The sequence below is a fragment of the Pteropus alecto genome, unplaced genomic scaffold (genome assembly GCF_000325575.1).
Source record: "Pteropus alecto unplaced genomic scaffold, ASM32557v1 scaffold61, whole genome shotgun sequence".
Taxonomy (NCBI): domain Eukaryota; kingdom Metazoa; phylum Chordata; class Mammalia; order Chiroptera; family Pteropodidae; genus Pteropus; species Pteropus alecto.
Genome location: NW_006434835.1, coordinates 4767299 through 4788761, shown reverse-complemented (window position 1 = coordinate 4788761; position 21463 = coordinate 4767299). Strand labels below are relative to the sequence as shown.

General features: G+C 41.7%; 1 protein-coding gene across 2 annotated transcripts in view; it reads right to left on the bottom strand.

Annotated features, from left to right (window-relative positions):
• Window positions 1-21463, bottom strand: part of GRHL1 (grainyhead like transcription factor 1) — a 43503-nt gene that overhangs the window by 6272 nt on the left and 15768 nt on the right. Inside the window, exons 9-12 of one of the 2 annotated variants that reach the window (XM_006910228.3) lie at window positions 6438-6596; window positions 2636-2687; window positions 1225-1364; window positions 162-199 (exon numbers count right to left, since the gene is read on the bottom strand). In XM_006910228.3, coding sequence (XP_006910290.1) covers window positions 162-199; window positions 1225-1364; window positions 2636-2687; window positions 6438-6596 — 389 coding nt within the window. Of the gene's footprint in view, window positions 1-161; window positions 200-1224; window positions 1365-2599; window positions 2688-6437; window positions 6597-21463 lie in introns of both variants that reach the window. The other variant, XM_015588257.2, reaches the window with a different exon arrangement.

The following is a 21463-nucleotide window of genomic DNA, read 5'->3' as shown; positions in this document are numbered from 1 at the left end:
CGATGGTGTCACTGGGTCAGCAACCTACTCTCAAGTGGCTCAGGAAAAAAGTAGTTCTTTGTACTGCACCAGCAATTTCTCTATAAGTTTGAAATTGTTTCAAAATAAAAAGAAGTTATTAAAACAAAACGAAACAAAATGAAACAAAACGTAAATCTTACCCTTCACCTTCCAGTTCTTCTGAGGCGATGGAAAGGACCTAAGACCAAAAACAAAATTGCTTTTCAAGTATCCACTCAAAATATTTCAGACCACAAATTATTCCTACAGTGAAAATAATTTTGAATTTGACAATCTAACACAAAACCCTTTAGCTTTATTTTTCAATAACCAGATTCTTAGCGGTATCTTCAAGTCCTCCAACTCAGGGGTCGGAAAACCATGGCCATGAGCCAAGTTTTGCCTAGCGCCTATTTGAGCACTGACTGGCACACAGCCACACTCATTCACTGGCGTGTTGTTTACGGCTGTTTTGGCACTACTACTCAGAGTTCATTAGTCACAATAGAGACCATATGACCCAAAATGCCTAAAACATTTATTACTTAACCCTTTATAGAAAGAGTCTGCCAACCGCTGTTCATCTCAAAGCTTCTCATTAGGAACTGAACACAGTGGCCATGGCTTCCCCTAGGCTGTCCGCGCAGTGCACGGCAGACCGTCTTTTCGATGTTTATTTGAGCTCAGCGCAGGGAGCATGCTCCACTCTCCTCGGGTTCCTGCATCCGCCGAGCTTCTGCTCAGAGCAGGACAGGGCTACTTGGTAAATTCCGCATCAGCAGCCAAGACACAGCTCTCCGCGTGCCAACGATGATTCAGTAACTGAAACCATGACCGCAGCCTTTGGACGTTCTTTGTGCCACGAGGCTGCGAACCCCAGGGACTCCTCTGGCTTTCCCCTCCGGTCCAGACCCATGTAAGTTAAACCCACGAGATCAAAGACTCAAACTGCAAATTGCATTACTAGTCTAGTGTGTTTTAGATGAGCTTAAAAATACATAAATGCAAACGAGATTTGCGGAAGAGTTTGGTACTTTGTTTCCAAATCAATGGTCCTTAAACGCTCTCCATTGTAAGGACCTCCTGTCACCCCAACGGAATATTCCAGAAAGCTAACCCCAAACGCTGGCCAAATCTCAGTAAATTTTGGCTTCTGTTTTCCAAAGATTTTCTTCTCGTTAAATCTTACTCCCCTGCAGACACCCTGGGCTCCTGGTTACGTACGTGAGTGCCCCGCTGAAGGTTGGCGAAGTGCACATCAGGAATGAAGAGAACAGGCTGGGTATCGAGATCAACAAAGGGCTTGAAAATCGTTATGTCCATTCGTTTGTGAGAGGGAAGCAGTGGCACTTTAACATCAGAAACTGAAAAAAAATGGGGATGCCACAATCAACAGCTTATATACGTACACTGGACACAGGCCACATCGCATTCTCCTCAACGTTTAAGAAACTTAAATTATACCACTTAAATTATGAGACACGGGTCACCGAACTAAGACGAAAATCAGTTGATGTGAAGGCATATGCTGTCTGTATTTACTATACTTAAATCAATCAAACATCTCATCAAAATCAGAGGAGAAAAAGGTATCTTTAAACACACATACAAACACAGAAGATTTGGAATAAAGGCGAAGCATATTTAGGTTTTGCCTGACAGGCTAACACAATTGTACAGACGTAATCTAGAAGCGGTTTCGCTTTCGCTATTCTCGTTCTGTAATTTACATTTTAACAGCAACTCTTTCTTCCACCCGAGAGCACACACCTTCGCTTCATACCTTCCACCTCAGAACTGAGCCTAACGGAGGTGAAGAGGAAGCACGACTGTCTAATTTTTAACTTAGAAAATCTCAGACTCTATCTTCCTCCATCGTCTGACCCTGAAGCACTCAGTGATGAGTTTTCCTAGTTAGTTAGCTGTTCTCTAAAGTGACATCGGGAGTTTGCACTTTGATGCCAGTTGGAGAACCCTGACTAATGAGCTCCAGGGCAAATGTCTGCTGAGCCAGACAGAATGTTCAAAGAACAGATGCCAGCAGCCCACGTACTGCACATGAAACGCTACTGGCACCAAGCAGCATTTTTTTTTTTTTTCTTTTAGCTGAGAGAGACAGGATTTTGTGACTATGAATATTGGTCACATTAAAAAGAAAAAAAAGTTTCCTGGTAAAACATCCAAACAGAGGCCCTATAGAGTCTGCAAATGATAGACGATACCCTAGAAAACTATACTCATTTGGAATTAATACATCCTGAATTCTGAAGGGTGTTATTATTCTTAAAAATCTAGACAATTCCAATTTCATCATCAGCTAGTCAGGTGGAATGTGTGCTTTTTTCAGGACTGGAATCAGCAACCTGAGCTAGAACAGCCAAAATAGCCTAAACTCTGAAAAACTCAAGAATCCTTCATGTAGTGCCCCAAGAAAATTACTTAGTTTAGCCATTCCTCTGTTTTTGTATCTGGTAAGGAAAGCAATGCTACCGCTTCGCAATAATAAAAAAGAGCCACTTTTCTGTCTTCTGCTTGAAAAGTCAAGGCACCAATGTGCATGGAAAGGTCTGGAATGCTTGGAGGGAACATTTCTACTTACAGGCATTCAACTGGGAGCTGGGGTCAGTACACTTGCCTTTTCTTTTGCTTTGTTTTCGTTCTTCGTCCCTGATTTTCCGTTCAGCTCCCTGTAGGTAAAGACAAGACAAGACATGATTCTGTTTATCTGATCCTCTTTAAAATATTTAACTCTTATCCAGACCACTGGATGGAGGGGGATGGAAATACCTCCTCTTTGGAGATGAACTCCATTACCTATTATAGGCATGGAGCTTATCATCGGACTTCTAAAAAGCCTACTCTTAAAACTATTTTTAACTATGAAATCAAAGGGAAATATTTACTTAAAAAACAGAGTCAAATTCCCCTCAGCAGTGGATGTGGCCAGACTAAATGAAAACCCGAGAAGATCTGCTGGTGTACCACGCCACCTTCAAACACAGCGACTTCTCCTGTTCTCTAATAACAGGAAACAAGAAAATGAAAGGAAAAGTCCAAGTCGACCCTACTTCAGGTGTCCTTTCCTATCTGGGCAAAGCGGGATTCTCTCCAAGGATCTGACATCAACTAAGCGACAAATATGACCAACTGTAACGCACAAGAGCAAAGATTTAACTAGAAAACTGCACAATCATTTAAAGAAGAAATGTGCTCCCACTCCTCCAGAGGGGACATGCGTGCATGAGGTCTGCCATCCACACGCCACAATCCACAAAAATAAGAGCCATATTAGGAATAAACACGACCTGAAATTAAACAAGTATAATAAAAAAGTTATTAATCACTTTACTTGACCTACTGGCATTTATTTTTAGATGGCACAGATTTCAATGTTATCCAGTTAAGTATGAACTGGTGGCTTATTTTTCTGTAAATTTCCTGATAGCAAAGAGAAGCAATAAAAACCACCCCAACGATTTTGGCACTATTATACAATAAAACCACATTAAAAAAAAAAAATACAAAACCACTTCTGCTTCTTCTAGAAGGTATTACTATACTAGCATATTGGTAAACACACAACCTGCTTATATTGATACAAACATTATCTCTCTAATATATAACAGGTAAATATCCCCAATCTCCCAGCCACTACTGTATGGAATTGGTCTGTATCTCTCTCAGTCCTTTCTTACAGTATAATAATTTTATTTTGACGAATTACATGCCCCCCCAAAGGTAGTTTTATAAAATAAGTTATTTTCCTCCTTATGTATCAGTTATATCTCTAAAGAATAAGGGACGTCTGCTCCCAGTCCAGATGGAGTAACAGACCAGATTTACCCTCCGCCCAGAAACAATAACCCCCACAAACTGCATGAAAAGGCTTGTTAAGACCTTGGCCACCAGGCAACCAATAGCGATCCCCAAGAAACAGGGAACAGCGAAGTGAGCCTTTGGGTATGCCTCTGGCGCTGTCACACTTTTCGGGCTGTGACACAGAGGGCGACATCTGGTGGTCTCTTTGGGCCAGGTTCCCTGGGGAGGAGACAGCTGAAAGTTCAGAGAGGTGAAGGCAGTAGGCCAAAGTAGCGATGGGGAAGGAGTTACAGAGAAAGAACCCCAGAGACCTTCAGGGAGCCCCCAAGTACTCAGCGGAGCACTGACGGCACGTCAGTGTGAAAAAGACCTGCAGCTGGGAAAAACATCTGCAAAGACGAGAGAATCGTGCCTGAGACTCACACAGGGCCCCACTGCCTGTTCCCACCAACCAGACTGGAAAAATTGACCATTCACAGGGTGGCGGGGAGAAGGGTTAGGAAAACCACGCCTCAGCCTCAGCGGTGAGCACGACCAGCCCGGGACTGAGCGCTGCCCAGAGCCCGCCCATCAAACCATAAAGGTGAGACCTGAAAGGATCGCACTGTTTCCAAGCAACTTCACTCGATCTCAGAACAAAGTTCAAGAGGATTCACAGGATTACAAAATTACCCAGCACCCAACAAGGTAAAACTCCCAGCGTCTGCTATCCAGGAAGATGGCCAGGCACGCAGAGGAACAGGAAAACACGACTCTTATGAGGCAGACACTGGAACCACGGAACCAGCCCCGCTCTGGCACACAGGTTAGGCCAGGGCACGGCCACGGCTCTTCTAACTGCGGTCTGCACGGTCAGAGGTCAGAAAGCCGGTGAAAAAAAGGAACGCGTCCAAGCAGAGACTTGAAAGATATAGAATCAATCGAAGCTGATTTTCTTGAGATGAAAACTATAAAGTCTGAGAGGAAAAATACACAGGATGGGATTGACACGACAAAAGACTGATGAACTCTAAGATATAACAATACGAACCATCCAAATGAAACGGAGAGAAAAAGTCAACCAAAAAAACCAGAAAGAGCCTCAGTGGGCTGTGGGACAACTTCGAGCAGCTGTCCATACACGTAACTGGCTTTCCCAGAGGAGGAGGAAGACGACGTGCTGAAGAAACAATGGCTGAAAAATTTCCAAATCTGATGAGCACTAGAAACCCACAAATCCAAGAAGCTCAGTGAACTCTAAGCACAAGAAATACGGAGACGCACCAAAGTGCTCCAAACCAGCAAAAAGAAAATCTTAAGAACAGTAAGAAAAAAAGACATGTTAAGCACAGAACAAAGGTACTGATTACAGCGGATTTCTCATCAGGAACCACGTGAGCCAGAAGACACAGCCACATCTTTGAAGCACTAAGGAAAAGAACCAATTAGAATGTTATACACAGGTAAAAAGATCTTTCAAACTTGAAGGTGAAATAAAGATATTTTTCAGTCATACAAAAGCTGAAAGAATTCATCACCGCTAGACACACACTGCAAAAAATGTGAAAGGACATCCGATGACATCACGGAAAGCCCTGTACATTCAGGCTGTCCCGGCTCCTTCTCTGTCAACAACGAGGGAGACTGACCTTGAGAACTCACATTTCTCCCCAGTTAATGCTACTGAATCTGGGTGTCTGAGAAAGCTCTGCGAACCTGCAAGGTCCCAGGCCGTCCACCGGGGCCAGACGCTTGCACTGTGCAGCCAGTGTGAGCATCAGGACAGCAGGCCTCTGGCAGCAAACACACTTCCAGTTATCCAGCACTTTCTAACAGTCTTCGCTAACACAGAGGTTTTTTAACAGAACGAAAACAGGAGAGCTGGCAAAGAAATACAGCCCAGAGTTTCAGTGGGAAAAGCCAAAGCCTTCTTCACTCTTCGTTCAGTGGCCACATGCCCATCTTTGGGGCTGCCCAGTTCTCAAGGACACCGCTGTCTCAGTCCTCAAGGCACAGCAGGACTACAAGCTTCTCTTCGGATTTAATCCAGCCGAGCCTCTGGCTCTGCACCTGGCACAAGCCATCATCTCTTCTCCAGAAAAAGAGAGTCATATCAGAAAAAAGAAATGACACTGAAGGCATCTGGGCCTACCTGCCACTTGGGGAAGAATCACACCTTTACCTCATCCTCTCCTGCCTTCGCGGGCTGCTGCCAACTGGAAGGAGAGCCGGGCAGAGGGCGGCCCTCTGTGATTCATCCACACTGAGTCTTCAGACACAGGGCTCAGGAGGAACCCGACTCCGTGGCTACTGCCTACAGCCCAGCAAGCCAAGAGGCCGCCACGGGCCGAGCGCAGCCTGACGCGAAGCCCGTGTGCACCACGCTGACTCTGCCACACATGCCCAATGAAACCTTTTTCTTGGCCCTTGTCATTTTTCTATTAAAATGAGATATTTTTTCTTCTCTATATGTCTTTGCATGGCTAAAACAATAACTGCTAATTTAAAGTATTTAGTATTAGCAACAGTACACTCATATGGAACTTAAATATTAAAAAAGACCCTGCTTTTTTTTCTGTAAGAAGAGTATACCTCACACACTTTATTCTAAGTGTCCCTACTCAATTCGACAGCCTTACCTTGTCACAGAAGACCTTTATCTGGCAGTACGCCCGATGCACAGGCTTGTTGCTACGGTTGTTATAGCTATAGGTGTCAATCTGAATGTTAAGAGGCAACCCCTTCACACCCTTCTGAGAAGAGAAATCTGTGCTCAAGCAGTTCACAGAGATGAAAACCTGCAAAAGAAAGAAAAGGTTCCGTAAGCGACAGACACGGATGGTCAACCGGAGCGCGGCTTGTGAGAATCACATCATCGCTGAAATTACTCGAACGTGTTCTGAATGAGAGCTCAGCTTTTCATTTAAAAGAAAACTTTAAAAAACAAAGGGTCTATTTTAAAACTGCTTTTGGTCATAGGAATGGCCAAGTTAGGGAAAAGCAGGCAGCAGCAGCCTTGAACCACCGTCTATTTTTCCTCCCAGAATCCTTATTTGATAGCATACAATGGATGAGTCTGGCTGTCTTTCTTCGTGTCATTTTTAAATGTTACCAATGCCACAGGTTCTCTCTGCAGCTGTTTTGTGGCTTAGTACAAACTTTCTGGGACTCTGCCTGTATCTGTGTCTGTACTACCGCTTAGGTTTACATTTAGCACCCGATATCCAAACATTCTGCAGTGTATGCAATCGGTGAGTCACACTGCCGAAGTGGTACCGGAGGTTGTTAGAGCCCGAGGCGAGTCTTTGTACAGCAAACGAACATGCCTCATTTCCCCCCTATTTTTGTGATTCTGGATTTCAACCTCTCCACGTGTGGTCACAAGGTTTTGAGCCTCCCTTTCAACCATTTAGTTTTAGAATTTATTTCTGCTGCATGAGCACCACGCAGTGGATATTACTGGAATTACAGTTTTAAAAACAGGTTGGCACATTTCAAAGCCCTAAGACCCTTAACGACCCCTCGAGCTCTAACAATGGAGAACAGAGCTGCCACAGTTGTGTGGGTGCCACCGGCTGATCCAAGACCCAGATAGGGATGAACTTAATTAAATTAGAAAAGGGTGAAAAACTTTAAGAACATAAGATAAAAGAGAAGGGAGTGGGAAGAGAGGGTAAGGAGAGAGAAAAACTACAGTTGCATCGTCAAAGAATGCTCTCCAGAAGGCATGCAAAGTGCTGGAACAGTTTGTATTCTTGCTCTAGTTTATACACTATTTCTAAGTAAGAGAAGACCAAAGATGCTAAAAGACTGAGAACTTGTCCACGGAACAGATTTAAAGTCCTCTCTCATCCTGTGTCTTCGCAAGCTCTCCACTCAGACCTTCAAATGTTCATTTCCTGCCTCATCTCTCTGTCCTTGTCATTCTTCCTCCTCCGGTCCCAAGCCAGGTCACCTCCACAGTTCCTCTCTAAGTCCCACCTCCACATAATGTTCCTGCTCACCCCCAACTTGTGTCATGGGGCCAACAGCAGTGACACCATTCACTGAGCACCTGACATTTCAAGACCTGTGTGGGAACTTCATACGCATGACCTCGTTTCATCATCGCCACGACCCTGACAGACAGTATTCTCCTTATTTTACAGGGGAAGCCTGGAGAGATTTTTAACACTGTGCCCAAGGATGAAAACGAAGGACTGGGACTCATACCCAGGACCCCCCTTTATACTCTGCTACTGCTCTTCCCCAAATCAACATTTTATCCTAAACACCCGGCACCACTTGAAATGGTCTGCCATTTTTGTATGTGTCTATTTATATTACCCTAGCCAGATTGTAGGCGAGGTCTGTAGCTTTCTCAGTATTTAGAGTGCCTGATCTACAATGGCCTTGTCCTGCCTGCTGTGATTTTCCTTTCCAGTTAACTCATGTTTGGTAAATAAGCAAATTGATTTAATTTTTAAATACCTAAATCTAAACGGGCACAGGTGAATTTCAAATCCATTACAGAAACTTTGTGTCTGACTTTATCTTCTACTATGTATTTTTTTAAAAACACATCATATACAACCCATAAATCAAAGTTAAGGAGAGAGTCTATGGAACAGATGAAAGACAAACAAGACAGACGGACAGAAAAGCACTGACAGAAAAGCAGACAGACAGACAGTAGTCCACGTAAACAACTGAGCACATCAGGTAACCAAACCACTGTATTTTTTATTTTACAACCAATGGACAACCTAAACTTTTCTGTCTCTAGGCCACATGGCTCAATTCCTAACACAAAAACAGCTGCCTGGGAAAGTTACGCTTTAGCCTCAGCAAGTCCAGGAAGTCTTTGCCCCAAAGCGATATTCCCTTTACAAGAGGATTTTGTGGTAATCCAACCTAAAACCTAGCCTCCCCTAGCTCCCCGGGGTCAAGTTTCTATTCAAAGCAGGAATAAGCAGGAGCCAGGTCCCGGGATCCACATAACGTGGAGGCTTCAGAGCGGCATCGCCCTCACCGTTACCCATGATTACTTAAAATCACTTTCCTACACACATTTTCTCCCATTTCTTAAGTCGATTCTTTCCAAACTTAGCAGTTTCCTAAATGTATCAAAGAAAGTTCACAGCATTCCTAATTCAGCATTAAAAAAACGCCACCTTGTCCAGCTAAATACACAAACATACCAACAAACGGCGAACAAGATGTGCAGTAGAGACTTGCTAGGCCAGGGACATGAGATACAAGAAGGAAGGAGGGCTGAAGACCCAGAAGAGAAAACTGGGGGCAGTGCTCACGAAGCTTCCTGCAGCAGCGTCCATGGCAAGAACAAGCAGGACAGTCATGGGGACACACTGGCACTGAAGAGGACACGTGGCGTGTTTATGCCGCAACCAAAGGCTGGCAAGAGGGCAAGGTGCCTTACGTATGTTCTAGCAAGAGGCAGCATGCCCAACAGGACAGGCTTTGGTCCCAGCTCCATCGCTACTTAGTGCTGTGGTCCCTGGAAGGGCCCTCATCCGTCTAACGCAGGGTTCAGTTAGACGATCTCCAGATCACTTTTAATTCTGGAGTCCTACGACTGTATTTATATTGAAAGATGATGAATCCTACATCCCTACTGTGTTTACTAGTGACAGTAATTCTGTGTAATACATTTATCAGTCGACTTCTTACAAATCATATTATTTTAAAAGTATATATAATAAGGTTGGCATTTAAAGTAATCGTAACTGCTCGTGTAAAATTAAGAACCTTACAAAGCTGTGGTTCTCAAAGTGTGGTGCCAGGAGCATCAGCACTGCCTGGGGACTGGATGCTTCCCACTGACTCAATCGGAATCACCTGGGGAACGTCAGTCCTTGCTGCCACCCCAGCCACATCTAGAGGTTCCGCTCTTATTGGTTTGGGGAGGGTTCCAGACATTAGGGCTGTTTTAGCTGACCCCCAGGTAATTCTAGTGATCAGCCAGGATAAAAACCACTCCTGTCAAGTGATAATCTTCTATACTTACACAAAAGGTCTTCTCTGGTACCAAAACACAGAGATTATTAAAACAAGTCCTAATACATGCTTTCTTTTCTTTAAAGAGTTCAGATATTCTTACATGTATTTATATGTATCCCATCAGGGTTTTTAATAAAAAAATTTTTTTTACAGAGGTATAGCCCTATCACATTAGAACACTCATTTAATCAATGGAAAGACATCTATTAAAAGAAATTCTCAACCTTGTTATTTAGTAAGCCACGCAAATCCTCAAGAGCTCATAGTTCATAAGACAGTGACCAGAAAACAAACAAACAAACAAAAAACTATTAAAAACCTCTATTTCTTATGTTTATGCCTTAAGTGACATTTGATTTTCACAGGAGTTGATGTTTGTGGATGAACTGTGTTCAGGTGAGGGTGTCAGGTGTTTGAACTATAGTGCAAGGCTGACTTGTGATGTCATCCCCACTGAGCTGCAAGCTCCTGAGGACAGAGACAACACTCAACCAGCCCTTTGTACCTGGTACAGAGTGCCACATAACACAGACTTTTCAGTAAAAGGAAAATGCAGAGGGAGTAGTAAATAAATATGGCTAAAAGGAAGTATAATGGAGAAACATAGCTTTCACGTATTTATGTAGACCAGGAGTCGGCTTTTCCTGTAAATGGGCCTAGGAGTCAGTATTTAATTTTTGTGAGCCACATGCAACTACTCAACTCTGCAGTAACAGTGCAAAAGCAGCCACAGACAATAAGTGAAAAAGTGGTGTGGTGACGTTTCAATAAAACTTTATTTACACAAACAGGCAGCTGGCTGGCCAGGGCCCAGAGCTGCAGCTTGCTGACACCTGATCCAAACCACTGCCTAAATTGCTCAGACAGTAATTTACCCTTACATCATCACAATGTAGTAAAGGGGGAGGAAGTATTATTTCCCTTTTTGTAATTCAGAATTTCCACTTTCCACACAACTGACTTCCTGCAAAGACATCCAGTATGGACTTCTTGCTAATGTGTCACTGACCCAGAGAATCACACTCTTTAGCGATACAACCTATGTTCAAGAAGGGGACTAGAGTTTTGAGGGAGAAGCTCAGCATCTAGGAATTTTTATTCAGGAAGGTGATAATCTTTAATGAGAAGCACCCAAAACAGACGAGCAGGCAACAGTAGGAACGTGAAGCTGACCTCTCCTGTGGATCTCAGGGCAGCCACCAGGTAGGCGTGTTCTGTTCCTCACAGCATTGACACTTAGCGTTAGTTCTACCTAATGGGTAACCCCCCAAGACTTAGGTGACTTGGCCAACTGTCCTGCCAAGTCACCTAAGTCTGGTTTATTCAGACTTAGGTGACTTGGCAGGACAATAGGCCAAGTCACCTAAGTCTGAATAAACCAATGTTCAGACCCTTCTCACCGTGTAGAAAAACTTTCTACGATGTGATTACAGAAAAAAACCAATATCTCCTACTGAGTGTGAGAAAGAGGTAAAAAGTAAGGATTATTATACATTCGACTCCTTTTCTATAAAACACTCTTAAAATGACCTATTTCTACAGTCTGAGAGTAGGCTGGATGACACATGGCCTTCCTTCTCTAGAAAGATACAAAGATCTTTAAGACCTTAAATGATGACCTTTTCTGTTTTCACCCTTCCTTACCACTGATTTTGAGGAAAAGTTTGATTTTATTCAAATAATTGGAATATAAATCTCAAAAGATGAGTAACTAATGTTTCCACCCAAAATCACTACAAGAGAGAAAAAAAGTAACCACTAAAATAAACTGCTAAACAGGTCAAAGATGCTCTGCAAGATTCCTTTTTCAACGTCCAGCCCATTTTTCTAAGACAGTTCCTCATTCTTGGCTGAGATTTCATGCACTCAGAACTTTTCCAAAGATATGTCTTCAAACCTCAGTTTAAAAATGAGAGGAAAACAAAATAAAGATTTACATTATCACAGGATTAACTGGTATAGATTTTTTATTCTCAATGCTTATAAGCACAACCAACAAGAAATCAGATCTTGAACTAATTCATAATGATTTTTCCAGGAAGCATTATGGCAGCCGCACAATACTGTCACACAGCTGGCTCCTTTCTGTTACTCCTCAAGGGGAGAAAAAAGGAGAAAAAGACACAAGAAAACAGTGTGCTGAAGACACAAGTCACCATCAGAAGTTCATTTCCCAGGCAATAAAGACAAAGCAACTGGGAACAAATTTGGTAAGCCCCCAACTCACCTACAATTTTGGGGCTTTATCATCAACTCCAGAAATGCAGGCACGATTCCAATAAAACGTGCCAACTGTCTAAAGAGAGCAGTCCGATTTGTGAGCTTTAACAAGTGAATTTTATTTGTGGGGAGAAATCACAGAAATATTTTTCACCCGCCTAATTCACAGAAAGAGTTAACAAACCACTTGGAATTCATCAGCTAAAAGTTATAAAAATTTTAGGTAGTTGAATGAGAAGCTTAAATGATAAAAGTGACTAACTTAAGTACATGATATTTTGCATGAACTAACAAAAAGGCTGTTTCTTTTAAAAAACTTGATCGCAACAGTTAACTGTTGTTCTACATTATTATTCATATGCAAGAAAAGAACTCCATATCCAAATAATATAGTCTTAATTTTTTCCCCCACTGAAAGATTTAGGAAGAATTTTGCATGTTTTTATAACATCACTGCTGTAATAGTGAAAATAATTTCCTCTAACTTTCATATATGGTTTTCTCAATGAGTGGAATAAAATACTTCAAAATGTGAACATTTAGATTCGCTAAAAACAATATAAACCACCCTTATGACAGACTGCGTAAAGTTTTCTTTTTAACTGAGTTTTTTAAAGGGAAAAAGTTTTCTTTTTAAGGGATTTGATTTTTAAACGAAAATAGAGTAACGAAGTGTTGTGCTCCTAAGGCTGGCTTGACTATGTGCTTCTGTTTCAGGTAAAGAGCCTTCTCTCTGTACCCTCGCTGCCCAGGTCAGGGAAAGGAATAAATGAGCACCTGAACATGCCATCTTTATTTAATACTTGTCACCCGGTCACTCTGCAATTATACGGACTCTAAGCCCCTTGACGACAGAGATGTGTGATTCATTTTCTGCTTCCTCTTCTTTAATTCCCTCCTCCTCCACTTCCACCCCTGACCGATGGATGTTGCCATTTCCTCTTAAGAACTGGATCTCTGAAGGCGGGGCGTCTCTTCCCACGGTGTGCACATAGGGCCTGGTGCCTCCGGCACACTTGGGGGGCCTGGCGCACCCGGCGTATGGTCGGTGGCTCCGCCTGGGGTGCGAATCCAGGCCCTTCTGCATGTAAAGCAGATGTGCTAACCGCTACGCTATGGAACCACCCCCGTGTGATTCATTTTTAAAATTTCTTCCAGTGTTTAGTATATTTTTTACATTTCTCCCAATGTCTATGACTAAATGGTACTGAATTAAATGCTGGTAATGAGAGACAGAAAACCACGGGTATATGAAAATCTACTCATATCACCTCCACATCTTAATTTAGTAAGTTTCAAATCCTCATAAAACTTTAAAATACACATAGTAGTGTCCCCCCACAAAGAAACAAAAACACTCGATTAAAAAAAAAAGAGAAATTTACACAAATTCGCCCTTCTTTCTTCAACCACTCGTAGAGAGCCCTCTCAACAATAAAATGGCTACAAATCAGGTAATGAAATTAAAAAAAGAGACTGCTTCACTGACACTGGGCAATTGCCAAATACTATTATCACTACAGAATCTTAATCGTTTATTCTGACTCAAAAATTTTCAACGGCTCTCCACTGTCCTTGTTTCTTTACTAAGTTCTTTAGCATTCAAGACGCTATTTGTGATGCCAATCTACTCTTCCAGCCAAATCCTCTACCACCTACAGTATTTCTCGAATGTAAATAATTTATGTAGCCTACTGAAAAGAGAAAAAAGTTCCTTAACCCTTAAAAATATAGCCAGATCCTAGTTTGAAAAATACTACTCTAGTCAAACTGCTATAAAACAACCGATCACACTGCACCCCAAGAACTCATCTGGCCTTTACCTGGCTCAAACCTAATACCTAAGACAAATACCAGCACTGAAATCTCTTGGCAGCAACTGACATCCAGAATATACTTACGATTTTAAAAAGTCTTATCATTGAATTTAAAACACAATATTAAAAAACTCAAAAGAAACTCCAATCCCAATTCACCTGGTTCACAGACCCAAGGGTTTGAGACAAGCTCGCTTAAAGGGTAAAGTTGAAAGTCCTTACCTGCCCATGCCAGGGCCTTCAGGGTCTGGTCCCTCCAGCTCCCGCCTCATGTCCCCCACACCACTGCTTGCCTCAGACGTCAAGCTCCAAAAGTGTTAGTTCTGCATTCGCACTTATCCAGGTTCTAGGCTCATTCTGGGCTCTGAACATTTGGCCAGTGCTTACTATACTTTAGGACTCACTCAAGTGTCACCTTAAGGCACCTTCTCTGATCCTTCTATTCTAGGGGAAGTTCTATTCCTTTGTGTTTACTTCTATGACTGTACTCACTAGAGTGACAATCTCCCCCTCTAAATTTGAGTTTTCTGAGAACTGGGCCATGTCTTACTTATATTTACATTCCCAGAACATCCTGGCAGTGTCAGCCAATGGGAAAGACATGTTCACTGAATAAAGGTCCCCAAATTCCTAAACTCCAACCAAATAAAACTATACAGTGCTACGATATTTGAACTATGTCTACTTCATTCTTACAATGTACTTGACTCTTTGGCCCTCAAAACCACCTATGAAATTGGTACCATTCTGACCCCATTTCACAGATGAGAAAACCAAGGCTTAGAGGTAGGTAATTTGTGCCCAAGTTCACACATTACTTACGTTCACATCTTTCCCCTAAGCAGATGTGAACACCTAGGTCACCTTGGTAGAACCCAGAATGCCAAGCAGCTCTTTACATACACTGAACATCAAATAAATATTTATTGAATAAGTAAATTAACTACATATACCCTCTCAATTAATTTGGAAAAAACTATGGTACTTAGAGACTCACTGACATACATGTATAGAGAGAGATACAAGGTAAGCTCTAGGGCAGAGATAAATCCACATAATGAACTATCATATAATTTCTATTTCATCTATTCACTTTTATACTTTAAAATGTGATCTACAGCAAGTACCTTCCCATTATAGAAACACAGGTACCTATTTTGTATTTGATAATTAAATATGTCATCCCTTCACTTGAAGCATCATGTCGTACTGACAGGTGTGGTAATGTCTACAACTTTCTTAGATTCGAGTGTTGCAGAAGACAAGTCCCAATTGTTTCCTGCACTATACAATGTCTGAGCCTCAATATTTCAAAGCAGACTAAACTATCCCAGTTGCCCCTTTTCCACTTAAATTCACAACAGCTACTCTGCAGAGGAAAAGAAAAAAAATAAAGGTCCAAACAGATTTTACAAAAATAGAAAAGATCGCAAGTGCAATCTTTCAAAGTATCATGTCAAATGCAATCTCTTCCATAAAGCCTTCTCTGATTCCCTTAACTGAAAGTTCTTTTCCCTAGAAATCATCAGAGCATTTTTTTAACCTCACTAATGACCTGTATAATTACATGGAGAGTGTAATCTCTTTTGAGGGCAGGCTTTATGCTTGAATCATTTTTTTATTCTCTCACAGCTCGTGGATAGAGAAGTACAGTGAATGAGTTCATGAATGAATGAATGTATAGTTAAGAAAGTCAACTTTGAATAAAGAACCCTCATACGCTGCTGGTGGGACTGCAAATTGGTACAGCCACTATGGAAAACAGTATGGAAGTTCCTCAGAAACTAAGACTTGCTCTACCATATGACCCAGCAATCCCTCTACTGGGTATTTACCCCGAAGACTTGAAAACTCAGATCCGAAAAGATATTTGCACACCAATGTTCATAGCAGCATTATTCACAGTGGCCAGGACGTGGAAGCAACCGAAGTGTCCTACGATACATGATTGGCTAAAGAAGCTGTGGTACCTATATGCAATAGAATGTTAGCCATTAGAAGAGATGAAATACTGCCATTTGCAACAACGTGGATGGACCTTGAGATAATCACGCTAAGCGAAATAAGCAAGACAGAAAAAGTTGAAAACCACATGGTATCACTTACATGTGGGATATAAACCTAAAAGCAACAAACAAACAAGACAAACAAACAGAGACTCATGGACATGGACTACAGGCTAGTGGTTACCAGAGGGGAGGGGAGGGGAGGAGGGGGAAGTGGGGAGGTAAACGGGTAAAAGGGGTGAAAATATGTGGTGATAGAAAGAAATCTAACTGTGGGCGGTGAACACATAATGCAATATATATGCCTTACTGTTGAACTGTACACCTGAAACTTACTGGATTTTGTTAACCAATGTCACCGTTATTAAAAAAAGCAAAAAAAAAAAACAAAACAAAAAAACAAAGAAAAAAGAGTCAACTCTTTGCAATATGACTTCTTAAGCCAGTTCTTCCACATAATAGTAACAGATTAATTATCTTGCATAGAATTTCCTGTGAGGATGTTAGAAATGAGTTAAATTTATATATAATGACAAAAAAAAAAAAACCACTCTAAGAGAGAATGGTATTTTGCTCTTGCGAATCAAATTATATGAAGTAGATTTTTCTATCAGCACATGCGGCTGAGAGCATGGCTCCCTGTGTCAGTATTATACAGTTATTTGTGTATTATGATGCACAATTGGAATAGTAACAGATTAATTATCTTGCATAGAATTTCCTGTGAGGATGTTAGAAATGAGTTAAATTTATATATAATGACAAAAAAAAAAAAACCACTCTAAGAGAGAATGGTATTTTGCTCTTGCGAATCAAATTATATGAAGTAGATTTTTCTATCAGCACATGCGGCTGAGAGCATGGCTCCCTGTGTCAGTATTATACAGTTATTTGTGTATTATGATGCACAATTAGATCAAGTGAGTGCTAACTGTCTGATAAATACATGAAAAGAGAAAAGGTCTGTTAAAAGGAAGAAAAAAGTGGGTTGATTTATCCATGGAAGATGCTTCGGAAAGTTGATAAAAAATGTTTTACATTTTAAAAATGCACCTAACCTTGCTGTGTACCCTAAAAACATTTAACTTTAACGTGAATTATCATATGCTTCGCAGTCTTGGCTACACAATACTTTTTACCTCCAGAGAGACAAGTGCCCAGCCGTGGTTGAGGCTAAGGCTCTGAAGACACAGACAGTAAACAGATGACAAGACAAAGCCAGGCCCCATGTCTCCTGCTCCAGACTTGGTGCTCTCAAAATCACACTGCCACAGTGAAGCACAGAAAGCTAAGGATGCACCTGATGAAAACACTATTTGGTGAAGGAGGAAAACAGAAAAAAGTAACCCCCAAATGGCTGTGAGCAGAAGGCTGTTTTTTGATCATGAGGCATGACATTAAAAGGTCCCCGGTACTTCAAATCAAACTGGGAGTCTAAGTCAGCTTCCTATTTGACTTCCTGTAAGTCATGAGATTTAGTTGATGACAGGACCCTGACAGACAGCGGCAGCCATCTTGGATACAGCCCCTGCTGTCTGAGAGTCTTTATCATATAAATGCACTCTAGGATTAAAATTCAGCGGAGTCAAATGCACACAGAATGTAACTGATCTACTAAATTGAAAGTAGAAACCTTAGAACAAGTTTTAATTTAGCTGTCATAATCAGTCAGAAAGATCGCTCTAAAACATCTCTAATTAGCTCCTTAGTCAGAAACCTCCTGACATTACAATGAAATTACAATGTGAAGTCAGTAACTTAGGTTATTTTCCTCCCAAATCTAGCATACTAAAGAAAATAAAATCATCATTTTCAATGATGATTTTACAATGTGAAGTCAGTAACTTAGCTTATTTTCCTCCCAAATCTAGCATACTAAAGAAAATAAAATCATCATTTTCCAGTATGTTTAGAAGTTACACGCCAATTGAAACCAATGGAGTGGGAAACAGTTTAAGAAATCAAGATCTAATTTTTGGCTGAAGTCTAATTAGAAAGGAACATTTATTGAGCATTAAACAGCAGATACTTAATGCTAATCGACATTCCTTCCCTTGACCCCCCCCCAAACGCAAAAAAACCTGATTATCTTAGATCTGTGTAAGTCTCGTAGTTCCCCTTCTTACTCCATATGTGTAGGCCTAATTAATTGGTTAAGCCCAAGAAGGTACCAAAGGCTGAGTCACAAACTCAGAAGGAGAATCCAGTTCCACTAGTAACTCATCGGACAACCCTAGGAAAGTCACAATTCCCCGCTGCTTAGATGATGCGAGGTAATTACAGAAATCCCATCACAGAATATCGTCATGGACTAGAAGCTTTCAAATGTGCAACTAGTATTTGTGTTATTTCTCAGCCTATCAAATGACCACCGAGAGAGAAGAAAAAGAACTGGAAGGCTGGGGGTGGGGAGGAGAGGGATGTGGGAAGAGCAAAGCACTAACTTGAAATCTTCTCACATCTCTGTGGGGCGTTTCCCTGAAGAAAAAAACAAGGATCTAGTCATCACCCTTACTGTTGCCACAGTGCTTCCTTCCCACGCCGCCCACACGGCACCTTTAGTTTCTGCAGAGATTGCAGAGAGCCAGGGAAAAAGTCACCGGGGTGGGGGAGGGAGGCGCAGGGACAGAGATACTGATTGATTCTGAAGGTACCGGCATACCGTCTTCCTCCTGTCATATCCTATAAGCAGGACCTGGTGAACTTAAGGACACTTGGCAGATACAGTGATTTGGCACCTGTTGTCCCAAATAAGTAGAATGTTTGTTCTGAAATATGCAGAACTGGATGCAGGTGTGACACAAGGCAAACACAGACCACATTCCAGCATCTCTAGGTACAGAATAGGACAGGTAAGCATATGGGTCATAGGGGAGACCTGGCAGGCAAGCTGACTTTCAATCAAAATTTCTGATATATTTTCCATTTTAAAAAAGGCTAAATAAAAAGTCCCAAAGTAAGTAATTAATGTAGAGAATTCACTTATATTTTTACTAAAGGATTTGGAGATATGAAGATGTAAAGATATGCCATTTGAAGCCTGAACTTCAAGGTCCCACAATGCCTTGAAATCTCTAGTCCTGGTAATTCAGTTACTACTATAATGTCAGGTCAGAATCGAAGCTCTGTGATTTAGCTTACAAGTAGCAAAACTGGTTGAAATGACAGATTTAGAAAACCACTTTAGATGGAATTTCCAGCAAGGACCTAGGAGAAGGAGGGTTAAAGTGACGAGCTGTCAAAATAACCAAGTTCTATAGAGAAGCTTATTGTTTCTTGACGGTGGCAGGGTGGAGGAAGGGTAAAAAATCTGACCCCTCAAAAAAAAAGAATGAAAAATGAATTCAAGTGACAGCACAAATCGTGGCTAAATAGACATGGTGCTTCAAACCTGTTTCACAAGATGCAGGCTTCACTACCAAACCAAGGCTTTCTTCAGCTGCCAAGTGTCTCCCTGTCCAATCAAAAACATCACGCACTTGGCCCTGACCCCAAGGCGTGTGCTATGGTAAATGCACGCTATTGTTACCTGCGATTCTAAGTTTCCCCAGAATCCAGTGCATTTTATTTTACGCCGGACGGAACCTCTGGCTTAGACACTGGAGTATGCTTTATGATATGCTTTCAAGCTAAAGTTCAACAAACCTCACTTAAAAAAAAAAAAAAATGAAAGACGTTTCAAGGAGAAATCTTCCTCGTAATCAGACCCGAAACAGTTTTTTCAAAGCAAACCTTCCAATTGCCAAGAATTTATTCCATATCAGCTAATTAAAGGCATTCTCCACAAATTTCCAATCAAAAAATGTCTCGCCATTTCCAATACTGATCAAATACATTTCTATAAAGGAATGTGACTATCTTTCTGGCACTCCAAATTTTTGTTTTTCATTTTGATAAATATGTATTTTCAAAATGCATAAAAGGAAACTCCAGCAGTGGGATGGATGTCATTTCGGAAGCCTCCACAGCTACCTGAAGTTTCTCGAGGGGTCTAAGGATGCATCATAGATAATTCAGTTCAGTTGAGTTAGCCTCACATGTGCCTAGACTTGAAAAGTCTCTTAGCCTTGGTTTTAACAGCAACGATGCTGCCTGCTTTCTTCTTCTCTTTAGGCCAGGGAGGACACACTTTTGTTTCAAAGCTCCTGCCTACATTCAGTCGCAATCGTAAGTAAGATACTGACTCACTTCTCTTGCTCCTCCCTCATCACACTGGGAATTTCAAGTTGTGAAACAAACCAAACCTGTCCTTGCTTGATGCAACCAAACATGGCAACACCTTATTTTAATGGAGCACTGGACTGATGCTTCACTAGAATGGAATCCTTATAAATGCAAGCGATATGCTCAGTCCAAACAAATTAAAAATTACTCTCACAATGAATTCCAAACATTATGCTTAGACAAAACAACAAACTGTTATTAAACTCCTAAACCTGCATCCCACAAGCACACACAGAAAGTCTGAAGGTCAAGTTACCAGAACGGTCACACCCCTCTGACAGAATGAACTCTGCAAGCCTCAAGTCCTTCACCAGGAACTCCATGAGTTTTTGCTGAGACGCGGGGACAACAGGGAAAGACAGCAATGCTCCAAGCAGACACGACCCCCCGTGCTAAAGCCTGGCACTCTAGTTGGGCTCGCATTCTATTTCGATCCTCTTTTTCGTTAACGTGAGCCTCTGCAGGACACATAAAACATTTGGCTCAGAAGGGCGACCCTTCAGGATGCCTTGGAGTTGCTTCTTGGGGCTGCTAGAATTAAAAGTAGAAGCCAAAGTGCTCTCACTGGCAGGGTTTTTCCTCTGGGGAATGCGACGTTCTGATTTTGTCCTGAATGCGCTGTTCCCTTCTCCACAGACCAAGGCACCACACTGAAGGCTGAAAAACTAAGGGAACTGAACCACGAAGAGACAAAAAGTGTGTTGAAATGGACTCTGTCACCCCAAAGAGAAGATCATGCTACCAAGAAAAAGATGCAGCTGCATCTGTCTGCAAGCACTCGGACACAAACTGAAAAGGAACGGCTCCGCCTGAAGGGCTGGTGAAGACATAAAAATCAGCCAGGTTCCAGAATACTACCACTGGAGAAACGCCCGAATCTGCAGGTTGTTTTAAGCCACGAGTGCGCAATACAATAAAACAAAATCAGACTCCACGCCTAACTTCTCTGACAGTGCTCACTCCAGCAGGAGCTTGGTGCAGATCTGATTACCAGTAAGTTCTTGTTAATGTTTAAAAAAAGAAACGTGTGACTGACAGCCATACCACAACAATATACGTTCTAGTATAAGGATTTTGAAGTCACTACTGTGAAAAACGTGAGATATTTTGTACTTCTGGGGTTCATTACATCTTTAAAAGATACACTTAATACTCATGGAGATCACAGCTACAGAGGATCACAGAAATCTTGAACTTTGCCTTAAACTGCAGCTGTTTTCCTATTTGCCACACTGTCTAGTTAACTATAAACAAACATGCTACTGTCCCATCAACAGATATCCCTTCCTATTAGTGTTACCCCAGGCTTCCTCAGAGTTGGTTGCCCAATTTCACTTGATTCCACTCAGCTGTTTTTTGGTTGATAATTTCCACTCCTGTGTAGTTAAACATCACTCA